Source organism: Ahaetulla prasina, chromosome 2, assembly GCF_028640845.1.
Source record: "Ahaetulla prasina isolate Xishuangbanna chromosome 2, ASM2864084v1, whole genome shotgun sequence".
In the NCBI taxonomy this organism is placed as follows: Eukaryota; Metazoa; Chordata; class Lepidosauria; order Squamata; family Colubridae; genus Ahaetulla; species Ahaetulla prasina.
The window spans coordinates 53140127-53159979 of record NC_080540.1 but is presented as its reverse complement, the minus strand read 5'-3'; the positions used below and the strand labels follow the sequence as shown (position 1 = coordinate 53159979).

At 41.2% G+C, this 19853-nt stretch overlaps 1 protein-coding gene across 2 annotated transcripts in view; it reads right to left on the bottom strand.

Annotated features, from left to right (window-relative positions):
- Positions 1-19853, bottom strand: part of LMCD1 (LIM and cysteine rich domains 1) — a 76680-nt gene that overhangs the window by 24976 nt on the left and 31851 nt on the right. For both annotated transcript variants that reach the window (XM_058170226.1, XM_058170227.1), the window contains one exon: positions 14804-15059. In XM_058170226.1, coding sequence (XP_058026209.1) covers positions 14804-15059 — 256 coding nt within the window. The remainder of the gene's footprint in view (positions 1-14803; positions 15060-19853) is intronic.

The following is a 19853-nucleotide window of genomic DNA, read 5'->3' as shown; positions in this document are numbered from 1 at the left end:
CAGGAGTGGGCAATTAATTTTCTTAGGGGGCCACATGAAAAACTGGAACTGTTGTGGAAGGCTGAAGCAATGTAACCTGATTTGATGTCCTCAACCTCTGTGACCTCAACTCCTCAAGCTGTTTCAGGAGATGGGTGAACACTGCGTAAGTGCAGAAAAATGCCTTGTCTCAGGTCAGTCAAATACTGTTGTGGCCCGCCATCGGCCAGCAGAGCTGGCAGCAGAGTCAGACAGTGAGGAGGTTGGGGAGGAACATGGGCCAGTCCTGGGGGCTGGGGAAAGCTCAGATGAGGGCTCTGAGTCGGAGGCAGATGACAGCAGCGAGGCAGAGGAACAGCTGGAGCTTGTTCCCACTGTGTGCATGTGCAGAGCTGCCAGAAGACAAGAACAACTCAGAAAGCAGGGTCCACTTGGAAGTAAAGCCTCACCTTGGAAATGATTGGCCCCTCCCATAGGAAACAAAAGAGGCATGAATGGGGAGGGCGCTTTTGCAGGAAACCGTTCGTTCAGTAGTTTCAAGAGTGAAAAGTTCTGTTTGTGACTCTAGAGACTCTGTGCCAAGTTTTGCCTTACTCTGCGTTAGGAAACAAGCTACATGGCAGCTTGCCAAGCGAGATAAGGTGTGTTGAGAAATATTCCTTTGAAAACTGTTTGGAGAAACCTTGTTGACTGTGAAAGAAAGTAATTCACAGTCTTGTAAATAAAAGAGGTCTTGCCAGGACCAATTCCTGCTTCCTACTTTTTAAGGGAGCCTAGGTCAGAACAAACAAGGAGACCCAAAGGGTCACATATGGCCAGGTCTTGCTTTTAGAAAGAGGTTAAGGAACCAGGCTGGAAACAAGGAGACTGTGAGGGTCTATGGAGATTCTCAGTCATCCATGGTCATGGTTGTCCCATAGGTGTTTTTTCAAGAGGCAACTTGGACTTTCTGGTTTTTCTTTGAAGACGTTTCACTTCTCATCCAAGAAACTTCTTCAGCTCTGGATGGTGGAGAAAGGAAGGATTTATATGCATACTAGCTGTCTGCAAGGAATATAAATTCTTCCATTCCCCACCATCTAGTCAGAGATGAAGAAGCTTCTTGTATCAGAAGCGAGACATCTTCAAAGAAATACCAGAAAGTCCACTTGCCTCTTGAAAAAGCACCTTTGGGACAAGAAAACTGTGAGTTCTAGTCCGCAGGTATAAAAGGAACTTGGTGACTTTCAGACAATTACTATCTCTCGGCCCTAGAGGATGAAAGCAATGGGAAGCCAATTCCAAACAATATTGCTAAGAAAATTTCAGAAACTGGTCCAGGCAGTTATCGGGAGTCAACACTGAATGGAAGGGGCCACACACAATACCTTAAAGCATGGCTGGAGGCCTTTGATAAGAAACACTTGTTTAGAGTAGGAGCAGAGGGAGCACTTTCAGGGCCACACTCAGCATGGAGATGAAAGAAAGCCAGATTTGGGAAGTTCTCTTCCCAAACTTTGGTCACTAGCCACAGTCATCCCCATCTTCAAAAAAGGAGACCCCAGCTTAGTCGAAAACTACAGACCGATCTCCCTTTGCTGCGTCACCTGCAAAGTCATGGAATCTATCATCAATCAATCCATTACCTCACACTTAGAAACTAACAACTCTTGCGCCTGCGAGGTGCCCCCGCCTCGCAGGAATGGCCCGCCGCACTATCAAGGGCCGGCCTCAATGACGGGTCTTGGGACCCACAGAGGTGGCATGCGAAAAAAAAGAGCCTTTGGGGGTTTTTAGATAGGGTTTTTTTAAGGGGAGGGAGGGTTAGGGCGGGCGTTGGGGGTAGCCCGTCGGGTGGGGAGCCAGTCCTTGCGCGTGCTCGTGACGGTTTTTTAACGGGTTCGGAGGTTAGGGGGGAAGATTGCGTTCCTGCTGGTGAGGGTGGTCTGATTTGCACGGTAAGTGGGAGGGGCAGATATGGCGGAAGGGGGGGATCATATCGTCTCGGGGGCGCTCGATGTTTGCAGGCGATCGCGCCCGATCCTCGATCCTTTTCCCGTTCCCGGATGGTCAAGACCCTCAGAGCCTGGGCCTTGGCTGATGTTATGCAACGCACGGTCCGTAGTCAATAAGGCCCCTAATATACGATCTTATTCAGGGGGCGCGGACCTTATAGGCGCATGGAAACCTGGCTGGGCACGGAAGGGGTGTGCCCTTGTTGAGATGTGCCCGCGGGTTTCCCGTGCATTCGATCAGCCGAGGGCTCAGGGTAGGGGTGGGGGGGTGGCGGTTGTGATTAGAGAGAGTCTAGAGCCGAGGGAGACCACTGTACCTCAGATTGCCGGGTGTGAATCCTCTTGTGAGATGGGGCCATAGGTGTCAGATGGGTTTGCTGATCACGTACCTGGCTCCTTGCTGCGTGTCAGCTGCCCTGCCCGAGCTCCTGGAGGTGCTGGCTGGGTGGCAGTTGAGACCCCAGACTTTTAGTCATGGGGGATTTTAACTTGCCATCTTCCGGCTCATCATCAACGGCAGCTCGGGAGTTCATGGCTTCCATGACGGCCTTGGGCCTGACCCAAGTAGTTGATGGCCCTACTCACATCGGGGGTGGCACTCTGGGCCTGGTTTTGTCTCTGGTCAGTGGTTGAGAGATCTGGACTTAAAGGAAATAGTCATTGAACCTTTGTCATGGTCAGATCACTCTTCTTCGCCTGGCCTTTCTGACCGCCATTCACCACCGCAGGGAGACGGAGCCGATACGTTGGTTCCGTCCCAGGCGCCTGATGGACCCGGAGGGGTTCCGGACGGAGCTTGGGCCATTTCCTGACGGTCTGGCTCACGGCTCGGCTGAGGAACTTGTTGCGGCCTGGGAACGGGCCGCGGCGGGGGCCTTAGACCGTGTCGTGCCTTTGCGGCCTCTGACCCGGCGCAGGTCCCAACCGCCCTTGGTTCTCCGAGGAGTTGAGAGGATGAAGCGCCGGAGAAGACGCCTAGAGAGTTCTTGGAGGTCTAGCCGTTCGGAGGCTGATCGGACACTAGTGAAGTCCTATACTAGGGCTTACCTAGTGGCAATGAGGGAAGCGAGGCGTAGCTACGCCTCCTCCCTCATTGCATCGGCAGATAACCGCCCAGCCGCCCTGTTTCGGGTGACTCGCTCCCTCTTACATCAGGGGGAGCGGGATGACCCGTTGCAGGGACGTGCTGAGGAGTTTAACGGTTATCTATACGATAAAATCGTTCAGCTTCGGGAGGGCCTAGACCAAGATTGCAGTGACGGGTGAGACGGCTGAGGGTGGTCTTGGGGACATTTTATGGGATGAGTTTGACCCTGTCGCTCCCGAGGACATGGACAGGTTGCTGGGGAGGTTGAATGCCACCACATGTTTACTGGACCCGTGCCCCTCCTGGCTGGTACTGGCCACTCAGGAGGTGACACGAGGCTGGCTCCAGGCTATTACGAGCGCTTCCTTGGTGGAGGGAGTCTTTCCGACCGCCTTGAAAGAGGCGGTGGTGAGACCCCTCCTCAAGAAGCCTTCCTGACCCGCTGTTTTAGGTAATTATCGTCCGTCTCCAACCTTCCTTCGTGGCGAAGGTTGTAGAGAGTATGGTGGCATATCAGTTTCCCTTGCACCTGGATGAAACTGTCTATCTAGACCTGCTCCAGTCCGGCTTCCGCCCGGTTACAGCACTGAGACGGCTTTGGTCGCTGGTGGATGATCTCTGAGGGCCAGGGATAGAGGATGCTCCTCTGCCCTGGTCCTATTAGACCTCTCAGCGGCTTTTGATACCATCGACCATGGTATCCTGCTGCGCCGGTTGGAGGGATTGGGAGTGGGAGGCACCGTTTATCGGTGGTTCTCCTCCTATCTCTCCGATCGGTCGCAGACGGTGTTGACAGGGGGCAGAGGTCGGCCCGAGACACCTCACTTGTGGGTGCCGCAGGGTCGATCCTCTCGCCTTCTGTTCAACATCTATATGAAGCCGCTGGGTGAGATCATCAGTGGCTTCGTGTGAGGTACCAGCTGTACGCTGATGACACCCAGCTGTACTTTTCACACGGGCCACCCCAACGAAGCTATCAAGTGTTGTCCCGGTGCTTGGAAGCCGACGGGTCTGGATGGGGAGAAACAGGCTCAGGCTCAATCCTCCAAGACAGAGTGGCTGTGGATGCCGGCATCTCGGTACAGTCAGCTGAGTCTCGGCTGACTGTCGGGGCGAGTCATTGGCCCCGATGGAGCAGTGCGCAACTTGGGCGTCCTCCTGGATGAACGGCTGTCTTTTGAAGATCACTTGACGGCCGTCTCCAGGAGAGCTTTTTACCAGGTTCGCCTGGTGCGCCAGTTGCGCCCCTTTCTAGACCGGGATGCCCTGTGCACGGTCACTCACGCCCTCGTGACGTCTCGCCTGGATTACTGCAATGCTCTCTACATGGGGCTCCCCTTGAAGGGCATCCGGAGGCTTCAGTTAGTCCAGAATGCAGCTGCGCGGGTGATAGAGGGAGCCCCTCGTGGCTCCCGTGTGACACCTATCCTGCGCAGACTGCACTGGCTGCCTGTGGCCTTCCGGGTGCGCTTCAAGGTTTTGGTGAACATCTTCAAAGCGCTCCATGGCATAGGGCCGGGTTACTTACGGGACCGCCTACTGCTACCGGATACCTCTCACCGACCCGTGCGCTCTCACAGAGAGGGACTCCTCAGGGTGCCGTCAGCGAGACAGTGTCGTCTGGCGACACCCAGGGGAAGGGCCTTCTGTGGGGGCTCCCACCCTCTGGAACGAACTCCCCCCAGGACTTCGTCAACTTCCGGACCTCCGAACCTTCCGTCGCGAGCTTAAAACACATTTATTCATCTGCGCAGGACTGGATTAGTTTTTAAATTCGTGGGTTTTTAAGGGGTTTTAAATGGGTTTTTAATGGGTTTTTAATGGGTTTTATTATTTGCTAAATTTTAATTGCGGCCAAATTGAATAAGTTTTTTAGTGGTATTTTAATAGTATTTATTTTGTAATAGTACTGTTTATTTTATCTGGCTGTAAACCGCTCTGAGTCCTTCGGGAGAAGGGCGGTATAAAAATTTAAATAATAAATAAATAAATAAATAAATAATAAACAACCTACTCTCCAACAAACAATTTGGTTTCAGGAAAAAGTTATCATGTAACTTACAACTTCTCCACTGCAAAAACATATGGACTTCAAATCTAGATCAAGGCAAATCAATAGATGCAATCTACATAGACTTCTGCAAAGCTTTCGACTCAGTAGTACACGATAAACTTCTCCTAAAACTAACATCCTATGGCATCTCAGGACCCCTCCACAAATGGATATCTGCTTTTCTGTCTAACAGACAACAAGTGGTCAAAATTGGCAATGCTTTATCAAATCCTGTTCCTGTCAAGAGTGGCGTTCCTCAAGGCAGCGTCCTTGGACCAACACTCTTTATTCTATACATTAATGATCTTTGTGACCATATCTCAAGTAATTGTGTTCTCTTTGCTGACGATGTCAAACTATTTAACACCACAGACAACACTTCTATCATTCAAAACGATCTTGACCATCTAACCGCTTGGTCTAAAATTGGCAGCTCAAATTTCAACCAGCAAATGCTCAGTCTTACATATAGGAAAAAGAACTCTAAAACTAAGTACATACTAGATGGACATTACCTTACAGACGACCCCATCCCGTTAAAGACCTTGGAGTTTTCATGTCAAATGATCTAAGTGCCAAAGCCCACTGCAACTACATAGCAAAAAAGCTCTAAGAGTTGTAAACCTAATTTTATGTAGCTTCTTTTCCAAAACACCACACTACTAACCAGAGCATATAAAACATTTGCTAGACCAATTCTAGAATACAGCTCACCTGTTTGGAACCCTCACCACATCTCTGACATCAATACAATTGAACGTGTCCAGAAATATTTTACAAGAAGAGTTCTCCATTCCTCTGAAAACAACAAAATACCTTATCCCACCAGACTTGAAATCCTAGGCTTAGAAAACTTGGAACTCCGTCGCCGACAAGACCTAAGTTTAACTCACAGAATCATCTATTGTAATGTCCTTCCTGTCAAAGACTACTTCAGCTTTAATTGCAATAATACAAGGGCAACCAATAGATTTAAACTTAATGTAAACCGCTTTAATCTAGATTGCAGAAAATATGACTTCTGCAACAGAATCATCAGTGCTTGGAATACTTTACCTGACTCTGTGGTCTCTTCCCATAATCCTAATAGCTTTAACCAAAAACTTTCTACTATTGACCTCACCCCATTCCTAAGAGGACCATAAGGGGCGTGCATAAGCGCACAAACGTGCCTACCGTTCCTGTCCTATTGTTTTTCTTTTCTTCTTCCTATATATGTTTATATGTGTATATACTATATAATCTTTTTGTATGATGTTGTGACAAAAATAAATAAATAAATAAAATTACAAAGATTTCCCCCCACTCCACCCCCACTCCCTGGTGTCTGACCTTGAAACTGACAATAAAATTGATGGACATGTCCCTGTTTGGCACAGCATCTATCACAAGCTTAGAAGAAACACTTTTTCTGATATACAGCAGGGGTTATATCCAAAACAGTACCAGCATGCCATTCACTGCCTGCATGATACACATTGGTATCTCTTAGATGAGGCATGTTATTCAGGTTTTAAACAATATAATAATATAATAATATAATAATAATATTGTAATACAAACCCCACAATTTTTAGCACTTTTGATACAACGTTTAAAAAATGTTCCCATGCAACTCAGTACTACCTATGCATAAACACCGAGTGGTCCTTCTAGCAAATTCAACTAACAATTTTTCTTGGTTCTGCCTAGAATTGTATGAAACACAGCTTTTGAAGTTTATTATGAAAAGGATATGCCTGACTCCACTATAATTCCCCTATAAATGAAGGCTCTAGTATATTAAAAAAAATACCACTATGGTTGATTTAGTTTAAAAATTTTGAAATTTCTGAGGAAGTGCATACATATTTAGACTGGGTTCACAGAAAATATAAACCATGATGACTTGAGTGTTTTCAGCTTAGCAAGGTTTGCAAGATCAGCCATGGTACTTTATAAACCATGATTCGGACTCAGCAGGCTCCGTACATCTGTCCAGTTACATACTAGAGCTTAATGTGATTGTGACTACAGGCAAAACTTTTCAGTTCTTGTTTAATCAGAAGACTATAGTAATGAAAAGTTATTTTTAATGACTATTTGACCCTTATTAGCTCTGTGGCTTTACATTGTGCACTACAGCAAGGCAGAAAGCTGACTGCCTGTTAGCTAGCATGGTTAACATAGCTCATGAAGATGTTGGGTGCTGTAGTTTAGCAACATCTGGATATTTTCACCCCTGCCCTACTGTTTTGGGAGATGTGGTAAAGTTCACAGGGGTTGATAGCTTCATATGAACTGTGCTGATGCAAGTGGGACAATCTCCCAGAATATTCTGCAATAATTAGAAGTTCTGAAAGTAGTTAAGTCAATCTGGATAAGGTCTCCCCCAATCTGGATAAAGTTTCCCTAAACTAGGAAGACCACAAATAACTGATCACATTGTTTTAGCTATTAATTGCATCGGTAGGAAAGTTTTAAACAGATGTTGGCACACCAAACATACCATTCCTGAATGAAACTCACTACAACAAATTATAATCTAGCCATTTTAGTTGTGTGAAATAATGGGTCTTTCACCAGCATGCAAACAAGCACACATGAATACCGACACACCATTTCTACTGAAGATCCATCTTCCCATCAATATCTAACACTGACATACAAATCATTCTTAGCAGGTTCATTATACCGTTTGGTGCTTTTAGCAATGAGGAATAAACACTCACTGGGATAATAAATATTTTATCTGTTTCCTTTACTAGAGGAAGGAATCAACATACCAAGCAAAATATTTAGTCTTTTTTTTTTCAATATTTAGTCAAATTAAATATTCTATAATCCATTATTTGGATAGTGAATGTCTGTTTTCTGACAATTGGAAAATGTGATAAAGACATTTTAGTTGGAATACTTCAGTCTTATAAAGCATGTTTCACTAAAATGCTGTTTAGGAAGTTTTCTTTACGTAAGATTTCTATATAACCAACTGTTAAATAATCTAAACCAGAATTTTTCACACTTTTTTTTCAAGCTATGGAATCTTTTAGTGAAAAGAGAAAAATTCCTGAATCGTTTCATCAAGAGACAAAGTTTTAGCAATTGAAAATTGGAAAGGTTTGAGCAAACTTTTTAAATGTTTGTCCTCAGTTTCTCATAGAATTCCATCAAGTTCTTGCAGTACTCAGAATTCCATGAAACAATTTGAAAAACCCTGGGCTATATGACAAAAACAACATAGTATTATAACTCCTAAGACCAATTATTTGATCCAAGTACAGTAGCTACAACTTGGAAGATGGATGTGATGTCTGTTGATTTTTATACTAAGTTGCACCGCACTTGAATCTTACTGAAAATATAGAACATAAAACATATTTTTCTTCTTAAATATTGGCTTCCTCATGCATGAACAAACAGTTCTCTATTTTATTGAACATATTTTTCTTCAGCTACTCTTGGAATATCAATTACTTGACTTGTAACACGGTTCATACAGAAACCTTATAGTTTATCTACTCTTGTCGCTTTCACTTTGGCTGTACAATATATTACAGATCTTGTTCAGATTTTTATTTGCAAGTATTATACTTGCAAATATATTTGCAAATGTATTCTAACACTGATTTATTACCTTTAAATCCATGTGCTCTAGGCTGAATTTCTACACAGATTTAGTTGGCTTTGTGCGCCATAAAATATAGGACTTACTTCTGAATATACTCATGTTGCACTGCTTTGTTAGATACTCAAACCAAGATCTACTTTACAAGTCATAAAATCATTCTATGGCAAAAGCAAATTTCTGTGCAATACTAATTCAAATCAAGGGACACCCATTGCACAATACCTTTCAGTAAAAGATTGTAGGCAAGAATGACAAAAAGGCAAAAATGATACCTGAAAAGTAAACTATTTTGGTCACTTTTTGGTTTGTTTGTTTTAATGTCCCTGTTCCTCAACCTTTCCGGTTTGGCGGCCCAGAGCGGGGGAAGGGTGCAAAGAGGGCATGTTTTTGTGGAAGAGGCAGGTTCATGTGCCTGAGTGGTGCCACAAGCGCCTGCAACAAGGGTCATACCATGACCGCCCACAATGACACTCGCATGAGTGATGTCGCAGTTGCCCACAAGGCTTGGGTGACTGCAATCGCAAGCACCTGAAACAAGGATTTCACGAATGGGGCAGTGACTGCCCGCAATGCTCACAGCGATACTTGAATGGTCCGCAAGGCCCGAGGCTTGCGTAAATGGGACTGCAAGTGACCGCTTGCAATTCTCGCATAAGTGGGGCAGCGCAGATGTGCATGCACCAGCCAGCCACTCACATAGCCCAGTGGCAATTAGGCCACGGCCTGGTAATGGGCCATAGCCCACAGGTTGGAGACTCCTGATTTAGACAGTAATTTTATAAATACCACCTTTGTTTCCTAATTTATGCCTGTTTATTTTATGTTTACATTGTCAATATTGCCTTCCTTAGACATATATTAACTATTACCTAGGGCAGTCTTTCCCATCCTGGTGCCTTCCAGATGTTGGACTATATGCCCATATTTCTTAGCCAGAATATTTATGAGACAGAACATATAAGAGTCATGGTCCAACACATCTGGAGAACATTCAGCAGAAGGCAGCTTCTCTCTTAGTCATTAAAAAGGGAGTTCCAGTAAATTGACTTATGACATGGAAAAAGAATACTTGTCCTATTAAGCTCCTGTTTGATGGTATGAAAGACAAAGAGCTTCCCCAGTCTGATGCTCTTCAAACGAGTCAGATGTTAATTCCCAAAGTCCCAAGCCATGAATTAAAGTCCAAAAGAACTGAAAGACACCAGGTTGAGGATACTGGAAAAAGAGTATCTTTCTCCCACCTCCATTTTTCATTGCCGTGAAATAAAAATGTTATATCTTGCTCTGTTAAGAACCAAGACAACTGTATGCTACTTTCTTATGGAATATTACCTATAGGTAATGTAATTCAATGAAGTCTTGAGAATTAAAAAAAATTCATCAATGAATGCAACTGCGGTGTTACTTGATGGTTGGAGTTCACTCACATGAGATTCTCAACATAAAAACCAATCCCCCTCCCAAATCACTCTATTCAACAATTTACCTACTATTATAAGGGCAGAAAGACATGAGAACATTTGTAATAAATATGAGACAATTAAAATTCTCACAAAATGATGCTGATGCAGGGAAATGCATTCTACGGATACAGAAACTTTATGGAGGTCTTTAAAAAGCCATTTCAATAGCTACTGGGAATACTCTGTTCCAAGTGGACAGAAATCTGGGAGGCTGAATTTAGGCTTGGTAGTGAAGATTGAAAACTAAGGAGTTCAGGTCTTGTTAGTAAATGGATAGGAGAACACCGAGAAATATAAAGGCAGCAATGTATAGAATTTGGAAAAAAACCCTCAAAACATTTGTTTGCTACCAGAAAGAAGGAAGGGAATGAAGCAGTAACTGAATATTGCTGCTTTAGTACTCTGTAGCGGCCAATGTAGCATTTTGAAAAGTGATGGTTCCAATAGTACATATAGATCAGTTGCCAATGAATTCTAAATTCTGTTTTAAATCCAAAAGGAAGCCGTGTTGCTAAATGATATGTATCATTAATGTAATCAGATTAGCTTTTGTGCTGGACATCAACTTTTTTGCTTTTTAATTTTATTCTGAATCACATACAAGCTCTTGTACTTTTTAGGAAACAGATATAATCAGATCTGAAGATGCACATCAGATTTACGCCAGTCAATATTTCAAGTAGATAACAAAGGCTGAAGTCTTATACTAAATTTCCTGGTTATCTCCGACTGTATCACCACTACTCTATTTAAATTGGATGCCCACAAAGTATAAGTATACGGGTATTTAAGAATATTACTCCCAGGCACAAAGAACTGTTTTCTGTTGCTTTGTGTCGACATTGTACATAGACATTGTACATATTCATGACCTGTGGTGTGAATAAGATCAATAGTATTAACTAGGTAGTAGGACAATTATGAACGTTCTATTGTTGAATGACTTAATATCCCTATATTTCAATTACTTCATGTAGCACAGAGCCCCTGAATTATATCACTTAAATCTTGGATTAATTTCACAATGCAATCCCATCTGTTCCCACACAAGTATAGTGGAAATACTCGGGATGAGGACATGCTACCAGAGGCTGACAGGTATCTCAAGAATCCCAGTTTCATTCCTTTGAAGTGACAATGAACATGCTGAGTTGAGATGAACTGTAATTGTATAAGGTCATCCAAAGAAACTCTAGAATAATCTTTCTTATATAAGGTGTTGTTCAGTGATCACCATCTCTGTACATTGATACTACAGCCCCTTGACATTACCCACATAAGAAAACTGGTCATGGATAAGTATTGTGTCCCCTGACCTCAAATTGATGTATGAACAAATTACATGATTAAAAACTTAGGTCTAAAGAAGTTTATTGTATAAAACTCCACCCTAGATTAACTTCCAAATTTTAAAAGCAATGAAACAGAAGACACATGATTTTTACCATTGTGTGACTTCAACATAAAATGATAAATTTAATAATCAGCTGGAACAGTTTTTCTTAAAGTCATTTTAATGATTAATGAAGAAAGTCAAAAAGGAAGGTAATGCTTTTACTAAATGATAGAACAATCTAACAGACACAAAAAACTATGATAAATGAGCAATCATGCCTTATGACCTGCTGTTCTTAATGGGAAATTGGAGGTTTCTTTATCTTTTTTATAAGGCACATTTTGCTCTCATTCATCCCAATGGGAAAGAAGGATTCTGTCAGCTCATGGGCCAATTTTTTTGCCTCTCCCATTTGAACGTGTATATCAAGGAATGAGAAGACTTTGGAGGAGTATATAAGTGAATAGAGGTTTGCAGTAGGCTAATTTGTTCATTTACAAGAGGTAGAAGTCTCTCCAAATAGGTGATTAAACGAAATATCAAACTTTAGTTCTAAATCACAGTTCCTAAAATCATAAAAATCACAGTTGTCTTAAGAACCCAAGGAAGCTAAGATCCCATTTCTCCTTATCCTTTAAGATAGGGAATTTTGAAATCCAAAATATATTTAAAATTGGCCAACTCATGTAGTTTGTTAGATTTGAATTTTAGATTTCAGTTTATTTTATTGTTTAAAGCAACTTCTTTGATATAATTCTCATTTAAGTTCAGGATGCATATATACCATTGGTTCACACATTCATGATTTCTAAGCAAATATAGTCAGTAGTTGCTCTATTGTTACATGCTGCCAAGATAATAAACTCAGTTTATTGGTTTAAAATCAACATCATCATCAAGTTGGGTATCTAGGATTAGGAGTCCTGAATGGTCCAATAGACCTGCTTTGAAATGGTATTCAATGGGGTGTATTAGCTTCCCCTTGCAGGAAATAAGAATTATCCATGAGTTTCTTATGATGGTCAATTTAAAGATATAAAGATGCTGTTATATAAAGATGCTGTACAACTTTTTAGAGAACTATGGAAAGAGGTTTTGAGATCTAGTAAACATAGCTCTATAGCTGAAATGGTTGGTATTCCACCCTAATAATAATAATTGGGGAAAAAGTTATCAGCCTTAGCATAATTTCCATTTTGTGGGTTTAATTCTCCATCGAAGAGAGCATAAAGGTGATCAGGCTTGCACTGATCTGTCTAATTTACAGACTATAAACACAACACTAAGCATTTTCTTTGTTCTACAAATTACAAGGCACTGGTTACTTGATATCACTGCAGTAGGTTTGTTCCAGTCTATTGCTGCTTACTGTGAGCACAATGGGTGTTGTAATAATAGGAGCCAAGTATTGCCATTTTAGAGTTATTTAATCTAGTCAGGGACACAGGGGCTAGGACGTTGAGCTTGTCGATCGAAAGGTTGGCAGCTCAGCGGTTCAAATCCCTAGTGCTGCCGTGTAATGGGGTGAGCTCCCGTTACTTGTCCCAGCTTCTGCCAACCTAGCAGTTTCGAAAGCACGTAAAAATGCAAGTAGAAAAAATAGGGACCACCTTTGATGGGAAGGTAACAGCATTCCGTGCGCCTTTGGCGTTGAGTCATGCTGGCCACATGACCACGGAGATGTCTTCCGACAGCGCTGGCTCTTCGGCTTTGAAATGGAGATGAGCACCGCCCCCTAGAGTCGGCAACGACTAGCATGTATGTGTGAGGGGAACCTTTACCTTTACCTAATCTAGTCAGCACAATATGATATGTAATATAATCCCTCTTTTAGTTCCTTAAGTAGCCTTTAGTTCCTTAAGAAGATTTTAGAAAGACGTAAGATCAAGTTCAGACTTAATTTGCATCAACACAAGGTTCAGATCTTAAAATCTATGGTTAAACTTATTTGTGTGAAAGTGGAGGAAAAAGAGTTTTGTACCTTTTGGTGTTTGTGTTTGGATGAGTGAAGAAGATAAACAGAGTGAAGCAAAGGACTATGGACTCCAGTTTTCATATAAATATATTCTCTGTTACTATACAGAGAATACAGATTAATCGGTGTTTTCAAACAGGTGAACAATCTGGATTAATCATTTTTCTTTGCAAAACTATGTTGTCAACTATTTTTACTTTTTTATTTTTAGCATTATTCTTCAATAACAAGTTTATTTTACTGTAAGTTTATATTGTCTAAAGAAGCTTTCCCAAAGAATAGAGATATTTACCACACTCAAATATATTTGGCTTTATTTGGTCTTAGTGATATTAAATAATGCATTCCTTTGGAAAAGCTATTTAATTTCAATGCAAACATATTTGGGTCTTTGAAAAGTTCTAATTATGTGATACTAAATATCACATTTCTTCCAAAATGGCTATGTTTGCATAACAACTTTAGCTTGGTTATTGAATTAACCCAATTCCTAGGCTTGTATAACATACTGGATCTTAATGAATCAAGCTGGATTCACTTAACATTCCAAGGAAAAGGAACCAAGGAAAAAGAACAAAAAGAACTAAGGTTTAGCATATAGCACAAATGCAGCTGCTAGGCATTCAATTAACTTTTGGTTTAGCTGGTTAAGGATCAGAGGTGGGTTTCAGCAGGTTCTGACCAGTTCTGAAGAACTGGTAGTGGAAATTTTGGGTAGTTCGGAGAACTGGTAGTAAAAATTTTGATTGGCCCCGCCCCCATCTATTCTCTGCCTCCCAAGTCCCAGCTGATCGGGAGGAAATGGGGATTTTGCAGTAACCTTCCCCTGGATTAGGGTGGGAATGGAGATTTTACAGTATCCTTCCGCTGGAGTGGGGTGGGAATGGAGATTTTACAGTATCCTTCCCCTGCCACACCCACCAAGCCATGCCATGCCCACCAAGCCACACCCACAGAACCGGTAGTAAAAATGTTTTGAAACCCACCACTATTAAGGATGTCATGTGAATGAAACTTTACCAACCATACTGATTTAGCTTGTTGGGAAAGGCAGAGCCAATGTTAGCTTTTCTTTTTTGTGGCCTTCCCAAATATGGTGGAGAAATAGAAAAATGCAGGGAGACCTTTGATGGCAATGAAGGGACAGGCTTCCTGAGGCCAGTGACTCCCTATCTGCCTTCTGGTACTATCTGTTTGAAATGTATGCACTGGCTAATGGACATGCAACCTTGTTCTCTGCTAACTCTGCTTACTCCATCTGAAAGGCATCACATTCCCTTCCCAGCCCTTGGGCACATTTCCTTACCAGTTTCTGAGTCAATCCAGGTGGAGCCCATTCATATGTAACGGTGTCAAAAGTTGGATCTTTCCGAGATACTATAGGATTAGTGATAATCATGCGGTTCCTTTTATAGATGCGGATTCCATCGCCTCCTTTTACCCGAGCAGTGAGGGAAGAATATTTTGAATCAGCAAGCAGGCGGCCAATTTTCCGATCATCTTCTGCATCAGAGCTCAGGCTGTGATCCTCCTGGCTGCATCTGCATGACTTGCATATTTTCCTGTGGGAGACAAATGAGGTCATATTTTGATATAAGCTTGGGCCCTCATAGGTATGTGCTCTTTTGGTGGCTCAAGGGTGAGCCGTAGAATAAACAGCCAAGTTTATAAATCAAAATGGATTATGACATAGAACAAAAGATCTTTTTGGTCAAATGCTATCCAGAGAGAAAAATCTGTAACGAGGATTAACAGAATTTGCAATGGTGTAGAACATAAGACTATAAAAAGCCACACTGTCAAAACCCTGGAGGAGAAGCCTTCAATGACCAAAGTGCTGAGGTTTACATAATGGAAAACATTCAAGTGATTAAACTTCAATATCTGTATTAATCATTCAGTGGCATACAGGCAATATGGAAATGCAGAATTTTGTAGCAGACTAATTAAATAAACAAAATGGGGGAGTTTCTTGTTCTGTTTCCAATTATAAAAACAGATTGGTATAAATGGGCTCTTTTTTTTTGGTCTTAATGACTACATCAGAGCATGCCAGCTGGGGAATTCTGGGAATTGAAGTCCACACATCTTAAACTTGCTAAGGTTGATAAACATTGGCCTACACAGAAGCCTATGCTTTCAGCTAACATTGATAAAGGCAAATGGGGCTTAAATGGAGTGTTTACATAGTGAACATTCCAGTATTAAAATGCTGTAATGAAACTACAGGCTTTTAGTTATATATATATTGCTAAACCGCAGTGGCACAGTAGTTAGAGTGCAGTACTGCAGGCTACTTCTATTGATCCCCAGCTGCCAGCAGATTGGCAGGTTGAATCTCACCAGGCTCAAGGTTGACTCAGTCTTCCATCTTTCCAAGGTTGGTAAAATGAGGACCCAGATTGTTGTGGGCAATATGCTGACTCAGTAAACCGCTTAGAGAGGGCTGTAAAGCACTGTGAAGTGGTATATAAGTCTAAGTGCAATTGCTATAGTGCTATATATAAAAGAATATTTGTTCCAACTGGATTTGCCAAACCTCAATCCAGAATAAGTGCTAGTATTACAAAAGAAGTGCAAGAACTTCTTTTTTTGGATTTCTGTTCTCCTGAGCACTTCCAAAGTACATCAAGTTGGGGTGATTACATTTCACTTATGAGGTAAAAATAGTATATAGAGATTTTTGGGAAAACACTGTTGAGGACCAAAAAATCATTTCAGTGTCATTTCACAAATTCCATTGTACAAATTGGTTCCTCATCCTAAATGGAAATGTGAGTAATAAGAAAGAGATAGAATTATATTCATCATAAAGCAGCAGGATATGTATTTTTGCTTTCTGCAGTTGCCACGGTAAGGTACTATTCCTAGTCCCTAAAATTGGCTGCTAAGGATTGCCCCAGTAATAAGGAAGGCAGTGGTGGGATCCTCCCGGCTTAATAACTGGTTCAGTGATCATGCGCGCTCTGCACCCATGCACAGTTTGAACAAATCTTCACTTCTGGGTTTCTTCAAAGGATAACACAGCTGATTCGCGTGGCAAATCAGCTGAGGAGATAAAGGCAGGTAAATAGTGCAGGCGGGTGGGTGGGCCATCTGATCTTCAGAGAGAACCAGTTCGCTCCCAGCTGATCATCAGAGCTACCGGTTCTCTCGAACCGGTCCGAACCAGTAGAATCCCACCACTGAAGGTAGGGCTATTTCCGGGATCTGTTTTGGCTTAGAAGAATACCTGGCAAAAATGTATTGACTCAAATTGTCAGAGTTTATATTTTTCAACTGTATGAGCAAGACTTCCAAATCCAAACAGGTTAATGGCAAACCCTAAATAAAGCCTTGATGCTGATTTATGTTCTAAAATAGGGAAGGTCACTCTGGGTCACAGCTAAAAATTTGGAGGCAAAACACAATAATTCAGCAATGATTTTTTTTTTCATTGAGAGAAATAAAGTATGTACATTGAGCCTCTGTTAAGTTCATCACATGTTATTTCATTAATCCCCCCACCCACAAATTAAATTTCATATTTGCATTTCACTGCCACACCTTCTGCAGTTCTCAGAAATCAGTTTTTATTTTTTTTTAATATAGCCAGAAGCTGCAAAAGGTTGCCTGTATCAAAGCTTAAACTTCAAAGAAATGTCGGACAAATCTTGACCAGACTAGTTCCGGTAAGAAATAGATAATACAATCAAACAATACAAAATACTTTACAGTGTGGAAAATAGTTTGTGATGCAATAAATGGGATGCCTACCTAGGAATGAGAAAAAGCAGCACTAATTAAAACTTAAACCTCATTTAACTTGTATAAGCCAGGCCCCAACTCTTGAATTCTTCATGTTTTTTACTTCCTGAATAATTAAATCTGCTGCTTTCAACCTGAATTTTTAGTGTCAGAGATATCTAATGCCTCATAAAGAAGCAATGTGGTGTCTATGTGCCACAGTGGCACAGTGGTTAGAGGGCAGTACTGCAGGCTACTTCTGCTGACTGCCTGCAATTTGGCAGTTCAAATCTCACCAGGCTCAAGGTTGACTCAGCCTTCCATCCTTCCGAGGTTTGTAAAATGAAGACCCAGATTGTTGGGGGCAAATAGGCTGACCTGTAAACCACTTAGAGAGAGCTATAAAGCACTGTAAAGTGGTATATAAGTCTAAGTGCTATAGCTATGCTTCTAAAAAACCCAAGATTTCATTCATTAATACTTTATCTCAATTTCAGATTACATGAACAATTATTATCATCAAACATTTTATTAATTCTTTGTGTAAATAGTGGAATGATGGAACTGTTATAATATGGAATGATGCCACAGCTCTAAATAGTTCTAGATTTAGATCTATATCACAATATAACTCATAAAATCATCTGGTACACTGTCCTTCCTGTCGAAGACTACTTCAGCTTCAATCGCAACAATACACGAGCACACAATAGATTTAAACATAATGTGAACCACTCCAATCTTGATTGTGGAAAATATGACTTCAGTAGCAGAGTTGTTAATGCCTGGAATGCACTACCTGACTCTCTTCCCAAAATCCCCAAAGCTTTAACCAAAAACTATCTACTATTGACCTCACCCCATTCCTAAGAGGTCTGTAAGGGGCATGCATAAGAGCACCAGCGTCCCTACCATTCCTGTCCTAATGTTCCCTTTGATTGTATCCAATTTGTATGGTTATTCCATGCTTATACTTATATATACTGTTGTGTTTGACAAATTAAAAAAAAATACAGACCGTAACCCTAATTTGAGAACATCCATGTTAAATATTTTATAGCAAGTGGCAGCATCTGGCTGATTTCTGTTTGAACTTGGATAGCCTAGCTGGGGGAATTCTGGGAACCGAAATTTACACATATCTCATAGAAGATATACACAAAAGTCACTGAAATTGAGAAATACTTATCCAGAGAATACTTAATTTGTTAATTTGGTTTATATACTGCTAAATCAGCATGTGCTCCCAAATGTTTACAACAATGAACAACTAGAGATCCTACCAATAACCCTACAGCAGAAATAAAAATGAGGAAGAGAAGAAACACTTAGCATAACAGCAGCAATGTTTCTCAAAGAAACAAAAGACTTCAGTCTTAACCATCTTCTGCAAATCAGCAATGATGGTGATGATTTAATTTTAGGGTCGAAGCTACTCCATCGGTGTGGGCCACCATAGAAAATGATTGCCTCTGGGCACTATTCCACCAAACTTGCATAAACTATGGATTTGAAGTACATCCCAGAGAGGAGATGGGTTGATTTTATGTGAAAAAGGTAGTCCTGGAATTAGGCTAGTCTGAAATAATCTGGTTTTTCCCTCTAATTTTTGAGACCCAGAAGAAACAGCATCTTATTTTGTTTAGCTTGGTGTGCTATGTGAACCCCACCACTGTTTCACAGGAATTTGGACAATTACAGCATACTCAGTAAGCTATAATTCTTAAAAACCTCATAGCTTAACAGAATGCATTAACCCAAAAATATCAGTGATAATAGTTTCCTGGTTGTGTTAGTGGTTGCTGTATTTCCTTAACTGTTGTGTACTTTTATCTGTTGTATTTATGATTGTAACTGTGTTAACTTTTACTTTAAATATTGTTCATTGCCCAGGTGAGATGGGCAGTTGGACATATAAATTGAATGAATGAATGAATGTGCTTTAGAATGGAAAAGCTATTTGTCCATTTCAGTTCTTATTTTGTCTACTATGGCTCTCCAGGAAAGGTAGTTGTAGACCACAGACCATCCTCAAAAATAGCTAAGAAGTTATTAATTCAAAGAGCTATACTATCTCAAATCTAGGGAAGAGTTATTTGCAACTCTAATTATCATATAAAATTATCATATATACCATAATAATCACTGACCGCCCAGAGCTACCTTCTAGCAAGATAGGTGGCCAATAAATTAGACTGATAGACAGACAAAATTCTTTTGGAAAGAAGGACTGACTCTAAATCTGGATGCTGAATGTTATGTTCTACTCTGAGCTATGATTATCTCAAAATAAAGAGTTTGAGAGGAAAATATTTGAAGCAGCAGAAAATTTACAGAAAACAGATCCATAGTCTGTTTTGTATTTTTTTTGCAAAATTTTGCAAAAAGAAAAGTGCATAACAAGATTTTATACCTGGCAGTTCATTTGATTAACGGATGGTAATATCATTAAAAATTATTTGGGGTTCATTATATCCATAACATTGGTGCTGCTGAACACGTGTGGGAAGAATAATGTATTGGCAGTATAAGCTAGCTGCAAATGGAATCAACATGTCCAATGATTCTAATCTAGATTTTAGTTTCCTTAGAAGCTTTACTGAAACCATATTTCAGTCTTGTCCGCAGAA